The sequence below is a fragment of the Capricornis sumatraensis genome, chromosome X (assembly GCF_032405125.1).
Source record: "Capricornis sumatraensis isolate serow.1 chromosome X, serow.2, whole genome shotgun sequence".
NCBI lineage: Eukaryota > Metazoa > Chordata > Mammalia > Artiodactyla > Bovidae > Capricornis > Capricornis sumatraensis.
This window is the reverse complement of record NC_091092.1, coordinates 124074964-124094784: the sequence shown is the minus strand read 5'-3', so window position 1 is coordinate 124094784 and position 19821 is coordinate 124074964. Positions and strand designations below refer to the sequence as shown.

The 19821-nt window shown below is 39.8% G+C and overlaps 1 protein-coding gene and 1 non-coding gene across 3 annotated transcripts in view; both read left to right on the top strand.

Moving 5' to 3' along the window:
- Positions 1–19821, top strand: part of PHEX (phosphate regulating endopeptidase X-linked) — a 203054-nt gene that overhangs the window by 5918 nt on the left and 177315 nt on the right. For both annotated transcript variants that reach the window (XM_068962504.1, XM_068962505.1), the window contains exon 3: positions 5954–6115. In XM_068962504.1, coding sequence (XP_068818605.1) covers positions 5954–6115 — 162 coding nt within the window. The remainder of the gene's footprint in view (positions 1–5953; positions 6116–19821) is intronic.
- Positions 3410–3513, top strand: LOC138072135 (U6 spliceosomal RNA). Its single transcript, XR_011144281.1, has one exon. It is a non-coding gene; the product is annotated as a U6 spliceosomal RNA (small nuclear RNA).

Here is a 19821-nt window from a genome sequence, read left to right as displayed (position 1 = left end):
TTTGTCTATACTACGAATCACAATAATGAAAAAGTAAAGCCTGAAGAATGACACTGATCCCGTTGCTTCCTGACAGCTTGTTTCCCTTGCTAGCTGTTTTTAGTGTAAGCCTTGCTGAGTGCGCATGCGTGCCTCGGCGCTGCGTGCATCACGTGAGTGCCTCAGCACCTCGTGCGTGCGTGCCTCAGCGCTGCGTGCACGTCAGGTGCGTGTGTGCCGCTGTGCCACGTGCGTCACATGCATGCCTCAGCACCGTGTATGTGTGTGCCTCAGCGCTGTGTGCACGTCATGTGCGTGCCTGCCTTGGCGCTGCGTGCGTCGCGTGCGTCACGTGCGTGCCTCAGCGCCACGTGCATCACGTGCGTGTGTGCCTCGGTGCCGCATGCGTCACGTTCGTGCCTCAGCGCCATGTGCGTCACGTGCGTGCGTGCCTCGGTGCCGCGTGCGTCATGTGCGTGCCTCGGCCCCGTGTGTGCATTACATATGTAGGTGCCTTGGCGCCGCGTGCATCGCGTGCGTGTGTGCCTTGGTGCTACGTGCGTGTGTGTCTGCCTCGGCACCAGGTACGTCGCGTGTGTGCATTCCTCGGAGCTAGAAGCATCACGTGCGTGCGTATCTCTGCGCCGCGTGCGTGCATTCCTCGGTGCTGTGTGCGTGTGTGCCTCGGTGCCGCGTGCGTACCTCGGTGCCACGTGCGTGCCTGCCTTGGCGCCTTGTGCGTCCCGTGCGTGCCTGCCTCGGGGCCACATGTGTCACGTGCATGCGTGTCTCGGTGCTGTGTGCATCACGTGCGTGTGTGCCTGCTTCAGTGCCATGTGCGTCACGTGTGTGTGTGTGTGTGTGTGTGTGTCTTGGTGCTGCGTGCATGCTTGCCTTGATGCTGCATGTGTCACGTGGATGCTTGTCTCGGCACAACGTGTGGCGTGTGCGTGCGTGGCTCGGCGCCACATGCGTCACGTGCGTGTGTGTCTCGGGGCTGCGTGCGTGCCTACCTTGGCGCCGTGTGTGTGCCTGCCTTGGCACTACGTGCGATGCGTGCATGCCTCGGTGCCACATGTGTCTCGTGCATGCCTGCCTCAGTGCCACGTGCATCGCGTGCATGCCTGCCTTGGCACAGTGTGTGTTGCGTGCGTGTCTTCCTCGGGGCTGCGTGCTTGTGTTGCTTGTAGGATGATGTTTGGGAGAAGGGCTTTCTGGGCATTTTGCGAGCAGGTGCCATCTTTTCGGAGGGGCCGCCTTTCCTTCTCTTTTCTAGTCACATCTTAATCCCTCTTTCAGAATAACAGGTGGAGAAAGAATACAAAGAAGTGAGGAAACAAGGAAAGGACTTGTTAATGATAGTGGTGGTAGTGGATAAGAGCAGAGAGGCTAACTTGAGTTCGAAGGCTGATCTGGCCACATACAGGCTGTGTGATCTGGGCTAAATACATAAACCCACCTATGGCTCAGTTTCACAATCTGTAAAATGGGAAAAAGAATTTTTTTTTTCTGCACTGGGCCTTTGTTGCTTCCCATGGACTTTCTCTAGTTGTGGAGAGCAGAGGTTACTCTCTAGTTGTGGTGAGTGGACTTATTGTGGTGGCTTCTCCTTACAGAGCACAGGCTCAATCATTGTGGCCCACAGGGCTTAATTGCTTTGCAGCATGTGAGATGTTACCGACCAGGGACTGAACCCAGTTCTCCTGCATTGGCAGGCTGGTTCTTTACTACTGAGCCACCAGGGAAGAGTTTTTAATTTATCATGCTGGTTATGAGAATAGAAGAAAACAATGATGGTTGGTAGTACTAGAAGTGGAGGTCCATGATGTCCTACCCTTTGCCCCTTACTCAGAGAGCATTGTAATTCAGTTGGCAAGACTGGACCTGGCGTCAATTCTTGTGATGGCAAAACTATATCTTAACTCATGTGAGGCTGTTTTAGGCATTGTTCATCCCTTTTCAGAGAATGTGCTCTATTCCCTATAGAATTATTAATGTGCTTGCTTCAGGAGTGCTACTTCAGAAATTGCTGGCAGTATTATATCATCTGTGGTTTATGCATTGCATTGCTTTTCTAGACTCTATGAGCTCTGAAACATCTGGCCTCAAGAGTTTAGCATGAGTGTTTGTGAAATTGTAATAGCAAATTTGTATGTATGGTTTCCAGATTTAGCTACATGCATACATTCAGGATGCCCAGTTAAATTTGAATTGCAGATACAATGACAATTTTTTTTTGGTACAAGTATGCCCCATGAAATATTTGGTAGTACTTGCACTATAAAAGTAGTCACTTATATGAAATGTAAATTTCACTGGGTATTCTGTACTTTATCTGGCAACTGTATTTATTTGGCAGTGTGCCTGACACTATTCTAGGTGCTTTACACGTACTCATTTAATTCTCACGAAAACCCTATGTGGTGCTCTTATTACCCCATTTTACAGATGAGGAAACTAAAATACAGAGAGGCTAAGTAACCCACCTAAGGTTGCATAGTTATTGCATGGTGGCGTTGGCATTCAAAATCAGGTGGTCTGGGTCTGGAGTACGTGATGAGGCTCCCCTGCCTGAGAAGGGCTTAGCATAGTTCCTGGCACCGAGGGAAACCGCTCAGTATTAGTTACCACCCACCCCACCACTTTTAGCCCTTGTTAAACTTTAAAAAGTCAGGCTGGTATAAGGAGTAGTGCCTCCACCTCTACTACACAAACACTAGCTGGAGACCAAATAGCAATTTGTCTTGTATGTGATGGCTTGAGGGACTACATAGCCTGGCATTTCGCAGTTTCTTTGTCATCGTATTTCTTTTATTAAAAGAAGACTCTTTGAGTTTTATCCATGAACTGAGTAGGGGGAAAGGAGTTTTGGTGTCTTGACAATTATGGTCCCTTGCAATTTTAAGTCACAGCTCCTCTGCAGAAGGTGCAACCCTGTGCCCAGCTGTGAACTGAGAATGATGAATTGAGAGGCTGTAGCTGGAGTTTTTCCACTTAGTGGGCTCAGTTCCAAATTCAGTGTGAGTGATGTATTCTCTACTTTGTATCAGGACTGAGGTCAGAGCTGATCTTGCAGTTTAGATACCTGCAAGAATACTGAGGAGATGGGATACATTTGAGGGTTGGGGACTAGGGGATTTGGGAAGGTAGCCAGAAAACAGTGTGCTTATGTGAATACAAATGTGTGTGTAGGCTCCTCTGTGTGACTCTAAATATTGTATGGAACTGAAACTTCTGTGATCCATGTCCCTGAGGTGTCACACAGCAGATTCATTCTGTGACTGCAGAGCCTGATTAACCATAAATATAAACTAAAATGAAAACTTTGTGTCCTAACATATTTTCATATTACATATTAGTGATGAAATAGTAGCAGAAACAAAAATTGTAATTGGAGACAACCTAATTAATTTTGAAAGATAAAAATATTGCACTCACTTTGGCAGCACATATACTAAAATTGGAACGATACAGAGATTAGCATGGCCCCTGAGCAAGGATGACACACAAGTTTGTGAAGCATTCCGTATTTTTTGGATCAGTTCTAATGAGGTGGATGAAACTGGAGCCTGTTATACAGAGTGAAGTAAGTCAGAAAGAAAAATACCAATACAGTATATTAATGCATATATATGGAATTTAGAAAGATGGTAATGATGACCCTATATGTGAAACAGCAAAAGAGACACAGATGTATAGAACAGACTTTTGGACTCTGTGGGAGAGGGAGAGGGTGGGATGATTTGGGAGAATAGCATTGAAATATGTATATTACCATATGTGAAATAGATCGCCAATCCAGGTTTGATGCATGAGACGGGGTGCTCAGGCTGGTGCACTGGGATGACCCTGAGGGATGGGATGGGGAGGAAGGAGGGAGGGGTATTCAGGATACGGAACACATGTACACCCATGGCTGATTCATGTCAATGTATGGCAAAAACCACTATGATATTGTGAAGTAATTAGCCTCCAATTAAAATTAATTAATTAATAAAAGAAGAAAGGTAAAAATATTAAGTTAATTTAAACTTTGTCAAACTTAGATTCTAAACCACTTTTTTTTTTTTTGCTTTTTGGTGGGGTGTGTGGAAGGATTGAGAGTGGTGAGAAATTTGAAGTTCTGTGGCGATTAGGGTGCTTGTATATTATTCACTTCATCGAAGACATAAAGCTGTTTGAAATTTTCATAGAATGTCTAGGCTAAGGAAATAAGTAGCCTTACTTTTAAACCTGGAAGAACCACACATAACCAAACTGTAGTATGCATATCTACATTTATACAGATTATACTTTTTTGGCTAGTCATTCATGTTTAGCTGAAAACTCATTGGGTTTCCATTACTTCAAACATAAATGTATTCTGGCATTAATTTTTATACAATTAATTTTATACAATCACACAGGATGTCATCTTTCCAATGTCATTAAAATATTGGCTGCCCTTTAAATAAATGATTTAGTGCATATCTTTAGGTTAGAGTGGTAGCCAACAGTTGAAAGAGAGTTGGAGTTTAGTATTAGGAATTTGGGGACCTTCTCATTTTGTAATGAAAGATTTTTTTAAGCTTGTGGATACATATTTAGGTACACACAAACTTTCTATTGGTTATCTTCTGTATGGACTTGAGTGTGGCTTTAAGAGAGGAAAAAATGGCAGGTCAGTCTACTGTGTCTTTCTGTTAACTTATACAGATAGCCAGTTCTGCCCCTAGACTTGGGCAAGAGAGGTGTCTGTCCTGGGCCCCTCATTTAGAAAGTTCCACTTTGCCCCACTCTGGCCACACCTCTCCCCTGGACAAGGAGTCTGTGGGCCCAAAGCAGCAGCCCTCTCCTTCTGCAACCCAGAATCCCCTGTAAGATGGCCCCAAGCTTCCTTTCAGGGCCTCTTTGGATCTCTTCAGGGGTTCATTTCTCTGAGAGCTTCCCTAAATGTCAAGGGGTTCAAGAATCCATACCTGACCCTCCAGGTCTTTATGAAAGTAATAATATATTATAAATAGATCTTTTCAACATTGAGATATTGCATGTGGGCCTCTGTTTCAGTTAGTCTTTGTTGTGGAGCAAACCACCCCAAACCTTAAAGGCCTGAAATGAGTGATTTAATATTTCTTATGATGACTTGGGTTTGGTGGGGTTCCTCTGTGGAGATTGCCTTGCTGCTGCTAAGTCACTTCAGTCGTGTCTGACTCTGTGCAACCCCATAGACGGCAGCCCACCAGGCTCCCCCGTCCCTGGGATTCTCCAGGCAAGGACACTGGAGTGGGTTGCCATTTCCTTCTCCAATGCATGAAAGTGAAAAGTAAAAGTGAAGTTGCTCAGTCGTGTCCATGCCTTAGGCTCATTCATATAGCTGCATTTAGCTGGAGGCTTGCCTGGCCTGAAAGGTCCATGATAGTCTCAGTCACATGCCTGGCCATTGGTGGTAGCTTGGTTTTTCTTCATGTGGCCTTACCTCCTCCTCTTCAGAGGGCAGTCTCAGGGCTCCATTCAAAGGGATTTAATGTGGAAGATGAAAGACCTCTTAAGGCCTAGCTTTGAAACTCATGAAAAGTTGCCCTGCCACTTTCTTCTGGTCAAAGCAAGTTATAAGGCCAGCCCAGATTCAAGGCAGGGGAAATAGATGCTGGTGGAAAGAGTGGCAAAGTCACCTTGCAGAAGAATGAAAGGAATGGAAGGAAATGTCACATGCATTCTGGCAGACAGTTTACCTGTACACTCTATTTGTATTGCTGAAACAGATGTTAGGGGTGGTCCTGCAAAAACCAATAACAATAATACCAGCAAACTTTTACCCACTCAGTCTGAATGTAGTAGTTTAATATGACAAAGTTGATTCAGGGAGTCATTTGAAGGGAAATGTGAAAACCAAGGCTTGGGAACTGGTTGATATGACATTGTTGTTTAATTTGGAAGAGACCAGTACACAATGTTCAGTGCTTGTCATTAATCCTGTGATTTTCTTTTTAAATAGCTGCTTCCATCTTAAGTAAAGTAAATCTGTCTGTGGACCCTTGTGATAATTTCTTCCGGTTTGCTTGTGATGGCTGGATACACAGTAATCCAATTCCTGAAGATATGCCAAGCTATGGGATTTATCCTTGGCTCAGACGTAATGTCGACCTCAAGTTGAAGGGTAAGTTTCTGCTGGGGTTTGGTGATGCACTTTACAGAGAGCAGTATTTGACAAGAAAAACATAGTTTTGGATTTGAAGCATGACTGCTCACTTTTTAACTATACTAAATTAATTTCTAAGATTTTTTAAAAAGGAAGATTGGAAGTAAAGTTATAGAATTCCAGTCCCTCAGATCTCAGTGCAAGCCTGGCATAGCTCATGTACACATTTGATAGTAGTAAGTTTTGCTGCTGAAGGATAAATAGCATTTAATTGAGGTTGGGAGCAAAGGAATAGTTAATGAAAATCATGTTATATCAGTATATTCATTTGTCTGTTATGTTCAGAGCAAACTTCATCACTTGCTCATTGTGTCCTGGATTTTCATGGTTTACAGCATGTACTTAACACTTCATTGTCTTTTGACATAACTTTTGAGAACTCTGGATGACCTTGTATTTGTCATATTGTTCCTGTTAAATGCTAAGTTGGCTCTGGGGAGACTGTCCTTTCTCCCATGGCCTCTCAAACAATGACAAGCTCACACACACATACTCACACATGCCTGCATGCACACATACTCTTCAAAAGTTGGAAATGTCTTTTGCTAGAGGATCTTCTGCTCACAATTGATCTAATTTTTATGCTGAGCTGTTGGAGAAAAGCACTTCAGGATGGAAGTAGGGAGATTTTCAAGGCCAAGTAAGGTGATTGTTTTGAGAAGGCAAAAATGGTATTTTTTTCATTTTCTTATAACTGAATTATGCCATACAGCTAGCATTCAGTAGCACATCTAAAAGAATTCCTGAAAAAGTTTGAGAATAATCATTTTTATTTTTCCTCCATATCATTTTCCCCAAGATTTTAAGAATTAATTTAATCAATTTTAATAAAAATTAAGTATGTATCAATTTATGTACATAACATCCAAAATCATTGGCAGAATAATTAAATACCTATTGTTAGTTATAGGGACTTCCCTGTAGCTCAGATGGTAAAGAATCTGCCTGCAATGCAGGAGACCTGGGTTCAATCCCTGGGTCAGGAAGATTCCCTGGAGAAGGAAATGGCAATCTACTCCAGTATTCTTGCCTGGAGAATCCCATGGACGGAGGAGCCTGGTGGGCTACAGTCCATGGGGTCACAAAGAGTCAGACACGGCGAAGCAACTAACACACATTGTAAATTGTAAGGAAAACTGTGCTTAAATTTCACAATTAGATATAAACCATATGGACTTATATTTAATACTAGAAGGCTGAAACTTAGTCTTCATAAGTTATAAGTGGGAATTTGGAAGAATGTCAGAGTTTTCCCATAACCCAACAGGTGATATTCCTGTGCAATGGCACTGTAAATAGGACCTTGAAGAGTGAATTTACTGAGACTTATTTCCCTGTAGGATATTAACTTGTGTTGGTCCTTTACCCACCATTCTTGCCTGTTTCCTATTTCTCTTCTCTGGCTTATTTTCTTCCTAGACAGAAAGATGTGTGCATACACACAATCCAATAAGCAGATGTATCACTGAAGGATAAGAAAAAGTATTTCCAGACAGATGATCCTTTCATATTATTTATAGACCAAAGATTTCTATCTTCAGGGCATGAAGCTGTTATAATTTAAAGAATTTCTGGGAACATCTTACTGTGAAAATTAAAATCAGTATCGATGGGTTTTGTTTGAGGAAGATACTGTTTGTGGGCTAAAATTAATAAAAATGAGAGTAAGTTGTTCAGAGCAGCACAAGTTTTTTTTCTACTTTTAAAAATGAGAAACTGTTATTTGTAAGCTTAGTTATGAAAATAAAAAGGAGCAAAAATAACATGCAAAAAATAAAAAGAAAGTCACACTTAAATCCACTCCTAGAAATACCTGCTAATAAAGCAATTGGGTATATATCTTCCCAGGTTTTTCTCCCGCGTGTGGATACATATGCATAGTGTCATATGCACAGCCATATATTTAAAAAAATAAAAATAGCTGATATTATGCATGGTGCTCTGTCAGCTGCTTTAACAAATGATGTATTCCTCATAGATGTGGATTATGTCAGTAGACATCTTTCCTTATTATAAATAACACTATAATAAATACCCAAGTTTGCACATCTTTATGGCCTTATCTAAATGTATCCTTAGGATAAATTCCCAGAAGTGAAATCACTGTGTTGAAAGAGTATTCACGGTTTCATTTTTGTTGCAAATAGCAGAATGGTCCTTTAGAAAGTTGTTTCTAGATCTTCATATATTTTCTTGCTGCTTTAAATGGCAACTTTTCTCAATCACCTGTTTTTTTGTGGTATAGAGTAGGGGTCAGCAAACTGTGGCCCGTGGGCCAAATCCGTGCCACTGCCTGTTTTTGTAAATAAAGTTTTATTGAAAGACAGCCGCATCCATCCATTTATGCATCATCAATGGCTGCTTTTGCACCACACCGTCAGAACTGAGTAGTTGCTGAAGAGACCATATGACCTGGAAAGCCCATATGACAGGCAAAAGCTTAAAATATTTACTCTCTGACCTTCAGGGAAGAAGTTTGCCAATTCCTGATGCCTATTGTAAAGCTTTGCTATAACTATATTGGATCTAATGATAACTATTTTATTAACTCATAGCTTTTTAGGGATTTTTTTGAAAGGTAATCAAGAAATTAAGAAATAATTACAATTTTTGCCTCTTCCTTTCCTTTTACTATAATTGGCTAGAGCCTCAGAATAATGTTGAATTATAGCAATGATAATGGGCATAATATTCTTAGCTTGGGTTGTAATGCCTCTAGCATTTACCCCCAATGTACTTTTTCTTTGTTTCTAGTATTTTTTATTGTGTTCTGTTCTTCCTAGTTCACAAAAAGTGTTGCTCAAGAAAAATCTCTTCACTGTTTATCAAGAGATTCGCATGGAGTATCTCATTTAACTTCTCTAGATTTCCTCATGCTGAATTAGCCTTAGAATCTTAAAATAAATCCTGCGTATGGATGGTTTATTATTTTCTTTTAAGCTATTGCTAGAATTGAATTGTTTCTTATATTTGTGTCTGTATTTATGATTCATGTTGGTCCATGGATTTTTGTGTGCTCGGCTTGTCAAATTCTATTATCAAGATTGTGTTGGTCTTGTGAAACAAAATGGGAGACTCCCCATGTATTTCTACCCTCTGGGAAGGACACAGACAAGCAAACCTCTGGTTTGACATGCACTGTAAAGGATAAATTATGAAATCAGTCATAGGGCTCTAGCTTCAAGTGCCAAGAAGGAGAGCAAATTGTGGAGGAGGTTCTCTTTTTAAATTAGTATCATCTTATGCCAGATGTATGTGCTTGAAATATAAAATATGGATTCTTTGAACTTTTAAATTCTGAGGTAATTCAGACTTAAAAGTTCAAAGAATAGTATGAGGAACGCCTCTATACTCTCTACCCAGATTTCCTGATTGTTAATGTTTTGCTGTATTTTCTTTATATTATTCTTTCATTCTCTCTATAAATGTAGGGATATTATCTCATTCCCTGTCTATATCTTTATACCTATAGATAAAATATGTAAATGTATCGATGATAGCATACCCAGATTTATAGATACATACCTTTCTGAACTCTGCAAATATGTCGCAGATATTTAGATTTTTTCAAGGAAGAACTTTATTTTTGGCTGTGCTGAGTCTTCATCGCTGTATGGGCTTTTGTCTAGTTGCGGCCAGTGGGAGTTGTCCTCCAGCTGTGGGCAGGCTTCTCACTGCAGTGGCTTCTCCTGTGGCAGAGCACTAGCTCTAGGGCACGCAGGCTTCCGTAGTTGTGGCACATGGGCTCAGTAATTGCAGCTTGGCTTCTAGAACACAGGCTCAATAGCTGTGGTGCCCGGGCTTAGTTACATTGTAGCATGTGGGATCTTCCCAGATCAGGGATTGAACCAGCGTCTCCTGCATTGGCAGGCAGATTCTTTACTACTGAGCCACCAGGGAAGCCCAGATAGTCTTCAAGTATATAAATAGAACTTTTCAGATACCAGATGTGCTGGCAATCTTATTTTTTAAACACTAAATATTCTTTATTTATTTAGCATGCAAGTTGTTTATTTTGGGAAGTGATCCCAGGGAATACAGGTGGGGGACTGGGAAGAGTGAAAGATGGAAGGGAGGAAAAGCCAATCCAAGAATTAAACACTTGGTCTTTAAATTCTAACTATTAATATATATTTATTCTATATCTATCTATGTATCTGTGTATCTCTCAGTCAGTCTCCTCATCCATCTAACCACCCAGGTGATACAAACTCATTGTAGATCAGCTGTAAATGACTAGCGAGAGGAAACATACTTCAGATCCTAATACCCAGTGATAAGTTTTTAAATGCAAATATACATATATAATTATATATATATAAAAGGATCATATATTCTATTTTTATAATGTTATTTTTATGTGACATGTTAACATCTTTTCAGGTCAGTATAAATAGCTCTGTACCATTATTTGCCATGACTATTTTGTATGGATATACTGCAATTTGTTTCATCAATTCATGTGTTGCCATTTAGATGGTTTCCAGATTTTATCTTCATGATAAGCCTCTCAGAGCCTAAGTATTAATGCCACAGAGTTGGATTTGAATCCTTTCATTTCTCCTTTGTGTTACTTTTGGTCAGTTAACTCACCTAGCTCAGCTTTTTTGTCTTTCAGATGGAGATAAGAATACCCATTTCATAGGATTTGTGAGGACTAAAGGGGATGACCTAAATAAATTACCCAGTTTAGTTCCTGGCATATTGCAGGCCCTCAATATTTGTCCTTTGCTCTTCCATTTTGTCTCAAAGATAGTTCTGAGGCTCATGAAGTAGTGTCTATCAAATGCTTTAAGTTTTATTCTGGTCTTATCCTCTGTAAATATCATGTGCTTTCAAAAATATTAAATACTGTCTAGATATTTTTCCTCACCCTTGATAAAAAGAATATCCAAAAATAAAACCCGATGAGACCAATCAAAAGAATACCATTTTCTTATGACTGACAGAGAACACACAGAAATGGCTGTCCAATTTGTGAAATAAAATGGGTTTGACACACCTGGCTGATGAAAAATTGCCCTCTATTGAAGTCAGCAACCTGGCTTCATGAATTTTTTTCTTTAAATGGCATATAAGACTCAGATTTCTACTTGGAAAATAAAATTATTTCTTGTTCTAAGAATTAGGATTTGTTTTTTTTTAAAGGTCTGGATATAGTTATGCATTTGAATGTCTTAAAATTTCCTTCCTACAAAGCCTCCCAAATTTTCATGTGACTATGAAATTGACACAGCATGCATTGCTTATGAATAAACAGATGAAAATTTTGCAAATGAGCACTTATGAAACATAAAGCAATGAGTGAGCTAGAACACTTGTGTCAAACAGAAGACAGATGACTTAGGCTGGGGCCAGCTCATCTCTATTATGGAATAGCGATCTTGGCCAATATTTTATAAAGAAATGCAGTATATTATTATGTTCAAGCACAGACACAGCACTAGCAGAACAATAAGATGAAGTGGGGCCTATGCATTAATAGGGAGAGAAAGATGACTGTGATTCATAGATTGGTTATTTATTTATAAATACCTGCTGGCTGAGATTTAAAGGATTCTCATAATTAAATAACCCCCCTATAATCTTGTTTTTCCTGTTAGTGATCCTAGCCAGATCATCTTTTGCAGATACTAAAAAGCTGAAAACTTACAGTTCAGCTCCTGTAAAGTCATTTGATAATTAGAAAGTTCAGATCATTGAAGACATAGTTAATTGTGTCATTTTCTTCATGCCATGACATAGTATCATGATGTGCCAAATTGACCTTGATGTCATTAAGCTCTTTGAAACAAATGATGTCAGACTAGAAAAACCAAAATGGGGACATGACGGGGAAGTGCTAATGAGCAGCCAGTCACTGTGGTGTGCTTTTTATTCCTGGTGAAAACTCAGCTCATATAAGTCTCATTGAATCTGCTATGTAGACCAAGTGTGCCCACTCAGAGCAGATTCCTGTTTTTTCTGACTATTCTGCCTCTTTTTCATGGGGCTACCCAGGAAGCAACAACTTACCAAGTTATATATACGCTGTTATGAGTCCTGTGTGCACAGAGAGATGCTGCGTAAAGATCTAGGCCTGTGTCAAAGACTTAGCATGTGAAATGAAATTATTTTACCTGCAGTTTTTTGTTGGTGTGGTTTCCATTTTTCATAATTGCAATAACTCATTTGAGCATGGGTGGGGTGGGAGTGTGGGTTCGTGTAGTGTGAGGAAGGGGAAAGAAGTTGTGAAATTTTAAAAAGTTTAGCAATTTCCTGTTAGGAGACATTTATTTCAAATACCGAAATTAATTTCTTCCTGAAGACTCTGAAAACGTGTATTTACCTCTAGGGCATGACCTCTTTCTAAATAGCTTAAGGAAGTAAAGAGGCCTTGAGAATGGCCACCATGTGTAGGAGCCTGTGTTCTGGTAGTTTTGACAGTCAGCACTTTAGATTTTCTTCCTGTGTATCCATTTCCACCCCAAGTGCATATCCTTGTCTTTTTGACTCCTACCTGTTCCAAGCTTTTTAAGATCTATTTTTTCCCCTGTGGCTTTAATGTAGCTTTTCTTTTGTAGTGGTTAATGTTGCAAATAAGTTGGTTAAGGTTGCAAGTAATGTTGCAAATAAGAACTACATCTATTTATAACATTTATTCTGAGTTGTATGCTCTTTGATTTGGGGGAAATGTGCTCACTTCAAATAGATTGAAATAGACAGCATTTTGATTGTATTAATTAATCTGTAAACACAGGACTATTTTCTGAGCTTTTACTTTTTTTCCTGGCACCAATTGTTTTTAGTCACAAGTAACAGAAACATCAACTCAGACTGGCCTAAACAATAAAGACAATTTGTTGGCTCATGTAACCAAAATATCTAGTAATCATGTGGACTTCAGGTAAGGGTTGATGTAGCAACTGAAACTAAGGATCACATTTCTTTCTTTGTTTCTACTCTGACATCCGTTGTCTCATACTTTCTAAGTCTGCTTGGCTTAGATCGTTGCCAGTAGCAATCAGAATTTAGACTTCCTCATTTGCATCCAGCAAGAGATATTGTGTTAGGCATAGGAGGATGTAGATGTTAATGAGCTGCCCCAAGACTACTGTGTAAAAATTAAAAATTTGCACATCACAAAATATTTCAGTAGATACTATAATCAAGATTCTAGAGGGTATTTTCTGGTTGTCCAGTGGATAGGACTTGGCACTTTCACTGCCAGGGCCTGGGTTTGCTCTCTGTTCAGGGAACTAAGATCCCACAAGCCATGCAGCATGGCCAAAAGTAATAATAAAAGATTCTAGAGCTACACTGTTCAGTATGGTAGCTACTAGCCACATGTGGCTTTTGAGCACTTGAAATATGGCTAGCTGGAACTGAGATGTGCTGTAAGTGTAAAGTATACACCAAATTTCAGAGACTTCATTTAGAAAACATGTAAAAATATCTCACCAATAAATTGATGATTTATTTAATAAGTTACATATAGAAATATTTTTAGATACATTGGGTTAAATAAAATATATTATTAAACATCTCACCTTTTTTGTTTTACTTATGCAAATATGGCAACAAGGAAATTAACAATTATATATTTGGCTCGGATAATATTTCTATCAGACAATGCTGCTCTAGAGTCCTAAATCGGCCATTAGAAAGGTGAGCTATCTGTGAATAAATTCAAATTTATTTCACTGATAGAGAAGGATCAAAGAACACCTTTAGTAAAAATAGTTCTCTACTCCCACCTGCAGTCCCCCTCTATCCTGTTACTCTATAGGTGTCCTCTGTGGTTTGTATAACCATCTAAAATTCTCTTGTTTGTATACATACTTATTTGTTTTTCTCATGTATGCTTGCCCACCTATGTAAAAGAGTCAGGTGATCAGGAAAGAAGCATCATGGGGATGAAAACAATAGGTTAGGATATTTGTGTTTTCCCAACTTTATTGCTGGACCTTGGTCATGACCTCAAACCCTGAAAAGTCTTGATAATTTAATTGGTCAGACAACACACTCAATGGTGTATATGAGTTTTAAGTCTCTCCTGTAGGGAAAGAGAAGAGGAAAGGGGAATTAGTGAAAGGAAAGGTGTCATCTTAGGTTGCTCTCGGTCTTCTTTGGATTCCACTGTTTTTGTTGTTGTTACACCCATTTCCATTCTCTCTTTTCTTTTCCTCATCCCTAGGGGATCTTTAGTTTGGACTCATGTCACCTCAAGAGAGCTGTTGATAGAATTCAGGGACTTGAATAGGAAAACAAAAATAGCATCTTTATTTGTACTAATCTCTGATGGAACTTTAGCATTTTCTTTAATTATGACTGTAGTTTACAAACTCTAGTTTGTAAGCTGTGACTTGCTTACCAATGGGAATCATCATTTTTAAAAATCTTAATACAGATGTTATAGCTATCTTGAAATAGCATCTACCTACCTCACCACTTCAAAATCATAGTGGTGGCTAGACTCGATGTGAGATCTTATTTAATGAATTAATGAAGTAGTGCATCTATCATGATTTTAAACAGTAAAACAACTGTTTTGTTAACTGTGTTTTGAAATAACTGGGTTCCATTATAAACCCATGTTTCTTATGTTCTTGTAGACATTATTTTGAGAATGGCCCATAGGTTTTAAGAGTTTATGGATGGCTAACAAACACATGAAAAGATGCTCAACATCACTCATTATCAGAGAAATGCAAATCAAAACCACAATGAGGTACCACTTCACACCAGTCAGAATGTCTGCGATCCAAAAATCTGCAAGCAATAAATGCTGGAGAGGGTGTGGAGAAAAGGGAACCCTCCTACACTGTTGGTGGGAATGCAAACTAGTACCACCACTATGGAAAACAGTGTGGAGATTCCTTAAAAAATTGCAAATAGAACTGCCATATGACCCAGCAATCCCACTGCTGGGCATACACACCGAGGAAACCAGAATTGAAAGAGACACATGTACCCCAATGTTCATCGCAGCACTGTTTATAATAGCCAGGGCATGGAAACAACCTAGATGTCCATCAGCAGATGAATGGATAAGAAAGCTGTGGTACATATACACAATGCAGTATTACTCAGCTGTTAAAAAGAATTCATTTGAATCAGTTCTGATGAGATGGATGAAACTGGAGCCGATTATACAGAGTGAAGTAAGCCAGAAAGAAAAACACCAATACAGTATGCTAACACATACATATGGAATTTAGAAAGATGGCAATGATGACCCTGTATGCAAGACAGCAAAAAAGACACAGCTGTGTATAACGGACTTTTGGACTCAGAGGGAGAGGGAGAGGGTGGGATGATTTGGGAGAATGGCATTGAAACATGTATACTATCATGTAAGAATTGAATCACCAGTCTATGTCTGATGCAGGATACAGCATGCTTGGGGCTGGTGCACGGAGATGACCCAGAGGGTTGTTGTGGGGAGGGAGGTGGGAGAGGGGTTCATGTTTGGGATCACATGTACACCCGTGGTAGATTCATGTCAATGTATAGCAAAACCAATACAGTATTATAAAGTAAAATAAAGTAAAAATAAAAAGTAAAAAAAAAAAAAAAAAAGAGTTTGCCCAGGAGATGTATGGCACGAAAAAGATTAAGAACCCCTGCCTATGTAAAGATTGTTGGGGCATGCCTCAAAAAGGTATAGTTTTATTTTACTTTAGCTTTACAATACATCCTAATTCAGGTGTTTTGAGTCGAGATGGCTATTACATGGCCCCATGGGTCCATTCATACCCAAATATTTGAACAATTTGCTGTCTAAAATCCCTGGGTGATGAACACATTACCGACAGTTAATAGGTGTTTATAAAGATATTAGATGAAACCAGAGATACGTGTTTGGAGTTTGTGCCAATGCCAAGCCTTGAAGTGATTAAGTGCAAGCTTTTATGGGCTTACCTATGCCACAGAACAAATGTATTTATAGATGAAATTACTGTCTATTGCCAAATACCTATTATGAAAGCAGAGAGTTAAAAGGTCAATGCCCAATTAGAGATGATACAGCTTTTGCCATAATATAGTTGAAAATATTTCTAAACAGTGCAAATGATTGGAAGTAGTAATACACAAAGTAGTGTCTTCATTCATAAGTACATATTATATGGTTTATGAAAGAGCTTGCTTGTCATCTGATCTTAAAGATGGGGACTCTTGTTTGAATTTGGAATGGCAGGGGATGGAGCGGGGCTGTAAATCTGGAGGTGCTGGAGTGAACTTGGCTCTGTTGGAAGGCATGAGCAGGGCTGTTGCTGAGAGATGACAGGAGTGAGGTGGGTAGCTGAAGGATGTCAGAATCCATTTTGAGATTTTTGACTGGGGGCAAGGAAGCTGAGGTTTCGGAAATGTGGAATGACAGCCTAGAAATGCTCTACATGAAAAAAAAAAGAAGTAGAAAAACAGATGAGGGGGCATGTTGGTAGTATAAACATTGCAACACATAATGAAAAGTTTCCTGCTAGTTAGCTTGAATGTTGTAGGAAGATAAAAAACATTTTACTTTAGAAGATTGTCAACTAAATTTGGGCTCCTTTGACTAAATATAAGTTTTTGGGCATGACTGATGACACAGGATATTCACATCCTGAGAAAGACATATATACACCTGCAATGATTCTTCCCAACCTGCCCACACCCTTTTTGGCATGGTTGGTGTGTGTAATGTATGTTACTTTGTAGTTGTTCAGAAGGGTTGCGTATTTTTGAAAAGCCACTTCCTGAAAGAAGATGACTGAAAAGGGAAGAGAAGTCCTAAATTTTGGTGGCAACTATTCCAAGCCTACCCACATGAGCTTTGGTGGTAACGATTCCTGAAGCTCCTTCAAGTCCCCACGTGTTCCTGCTGTTGGTTGCCAGAAGGAGGAATAACAATAGAGCTGAAAAAAAAAATGGGATTTGGGCAGGAATGTCTAAGAGTCATCCAGATTTCATAGCAGAACCAGATGACTCAGATTTCCTGGGTCTTCAATATCTAGAGAAATGGAACAATCACTTACCTTTATTCTACTCCTAATTGGTCAGTGGCAAAACTCAGTCATTAGAAAAATAAAAAAGTTGGTTGTGCACAAATGCATGGCCAAGTGGAGTTGAACATTTCATCCTCCCATTTCTTAACTCTTTGATTAGATGAGTTCAGCTGAGCTCTCATCCTCAATTCTGAGAACTTTTCAACTGCAGCTTGAAGGTGTGGCTGAATTGAGCATCTTTACAATGTGGAAAAATCCCCATTTCTCCCCTGTTTTACTACTACTGTGGGTATTTTGACTCATCTCTGTGAAGTGAGCCTTTAACAGATCCCCTCACCTCCCAAATTCATAAGAATACATCACACAGAGAAAAGCCTGACAGTCTAGGCACTTTATAGAGGTGACCTGATTTAATAATACAGTTGCTACCTTTTTTGAAGTCTCTAAACTGAACTCCTCACAAGCCTGTAAGATGGAAGGTTTATCTGCTTTTTGGGCATGAGGAAATAGAAGTAGCCAAGCAGTAAAGTCAATCACCAGTCCAAGATCACAAAGCTAAGAGGCGATGGAAGAAGGATTAGAATTCAGATGTTTGACCCTTAGCACATGGTAAAACCCCTGAAAACCAGGGAGGAGGTATTATCCCATTTTACAGTTGTGGAAGTTGAGACTTAGAGTGGTTATGTAAGTCTCTCATATTCACACAGCTAGCGACCTATAAGGCATCTTCCAGAATAGTGATGTCGAAAAGAAATGTAACCTGAGTCATAGATGCAACTCATGTAATTTTACATTTTCTAATAGCTACATTAAAGTAGAAAGGAATTGGATGAAATGATTTTTTTTTTTTATCTAATGCAACATATCCAGAATACTGTCATTTCATGGAATCAGTATAAAAAACTTACGCGTGAGACATTTTACATTTTTTTCTTGCCTACTAAGTCCTTGAAATGCAGGACATGTCTTAAACTTGCAACATGTCACCTTGTCGACGGGTCACATTTCAGGCATTCAGTAGCACCTTGCAACTATCCCCTTCTGAATTGGACGGGGCAGTTCTAGTCAAATGCTTCTCAACCGCAGCTGTACACTGGAGTCATTTGGGAGCTTAATAGACACAGATGCCTGGGTCCCATCCTCAGAGGTTCTGATGTAACTGGTCTGGTGTGCACACTGCATTTCCACTCTTTAAGCTATTTAATACCCTGCTTCTGCAGGCAGTTCTAACATGCAGCCAAGTTTGAGAACCTAGTCAAGGGTGATCTCTAAACTAACTGAGTAGAGAACTGTAGCCACTGTCTATTGGAGAAGGTTCTGCGAGTTTTCTGAAATGAGAGCCATTCAAAATAACCCCTCCAGCAGTATGCTAGTGCACACTAAAGAACGTCGGGCAATGCCCTAACTAATTTATTAATTTCTCTCAACTTATATTTCCCCACATTTTGACCAAGTCTTGGAATAATGTAAGAAAAGAGATTTCTGTTTTCCCCCTTGATCTACACCCTGGTCTGGATATGTGACCAGTGTGAGTAAAGTAAGACATAAAAGTTTGATTATTTTAATTGAGGTCAAAGGTGTTGGTGTCAGTCTGGAATTTGTGAGCTGTGGAGAAGGGGAAGATAGGGTTTGAAAGCTGCAGGTCGTTGCCAGAATGAAACATGTCTAGTGGGGACCGCGTGGGAAGTGCTGGGTGAGGAAGGGAGGCAATTGTGGCTCTGGTTGAGGTCTGCCAGCTGCACAGCCCACGGGGTGGCGGGACGCCCACGAAGCTGCTCTTGCCAGAGACCTCACGCCTGCCTTCCCAGTCGGCCAAACTTGTATTTTTGCCCTTGAGACCTAGATGTGAAACCCAATATTCGGGAATTAAAATGTCTCATCTCACTCAGAAATTCACTTGCCCTTAAAATGCTTTTGCAGTCATTTGGAATAGTTTTTCTTTTGCCTTCTTTTATTTAAATCAAAACACAGCTTGAATATTCTAGACACATTTATTATTTCTCAGGAGGAAAAATACTGGGTCTTCTGTAGTGGTAATGCTATAGTGACATGCAGTTTTGTTGGTTATATTTATTTGACTTAAAATTAAGCAAGAGAAGACACAAACACTGCTGGGTCTTTCATAGCATCATTCATCGTATCAAAAAGACTGCCAACTGAAAGATGCACCTTTATTTCATGTATGCTGAGTAAGACTAAGCTATTACACAATGATTTCTTAGGATTGGGGATTTTTATTTTATGTTCATCAAAAGTTCTTTTAGGCTTAGACATTAATTTTTATCACATATTAGTCTTTTACATTAATTAAAAAGGAAAATGCAAGCAAAAGAGATGGGGTAAGTTATTCCTAAAACTTCTTCATGGTCTTTTTGATTTCAAACCATCAGTGCTTTTATATTCTCACAAAACATTGTCCTTTTTCCATCAATAACAGCAGTGATTCAGCATTTCTTTAAAATGTGCTCTCAATCATCTCAGGGATTTTCCTCCAAGGCTGTCTTTTTGGATACACAGTAAATTTTACTTTCATAGCCAAACTCCAGTGAAATCTTTCTGAAGATGCATTAAGTGATAATTTCCTAGTCAGGCAACCGACCAACTCATTTGAGGCGTTGATGATAAGAACTGCTAGATCAAGGTCATATACGGGCAGGCAGTGGCGTCTACTTCGTGACTGTGTCTGGCTGACAG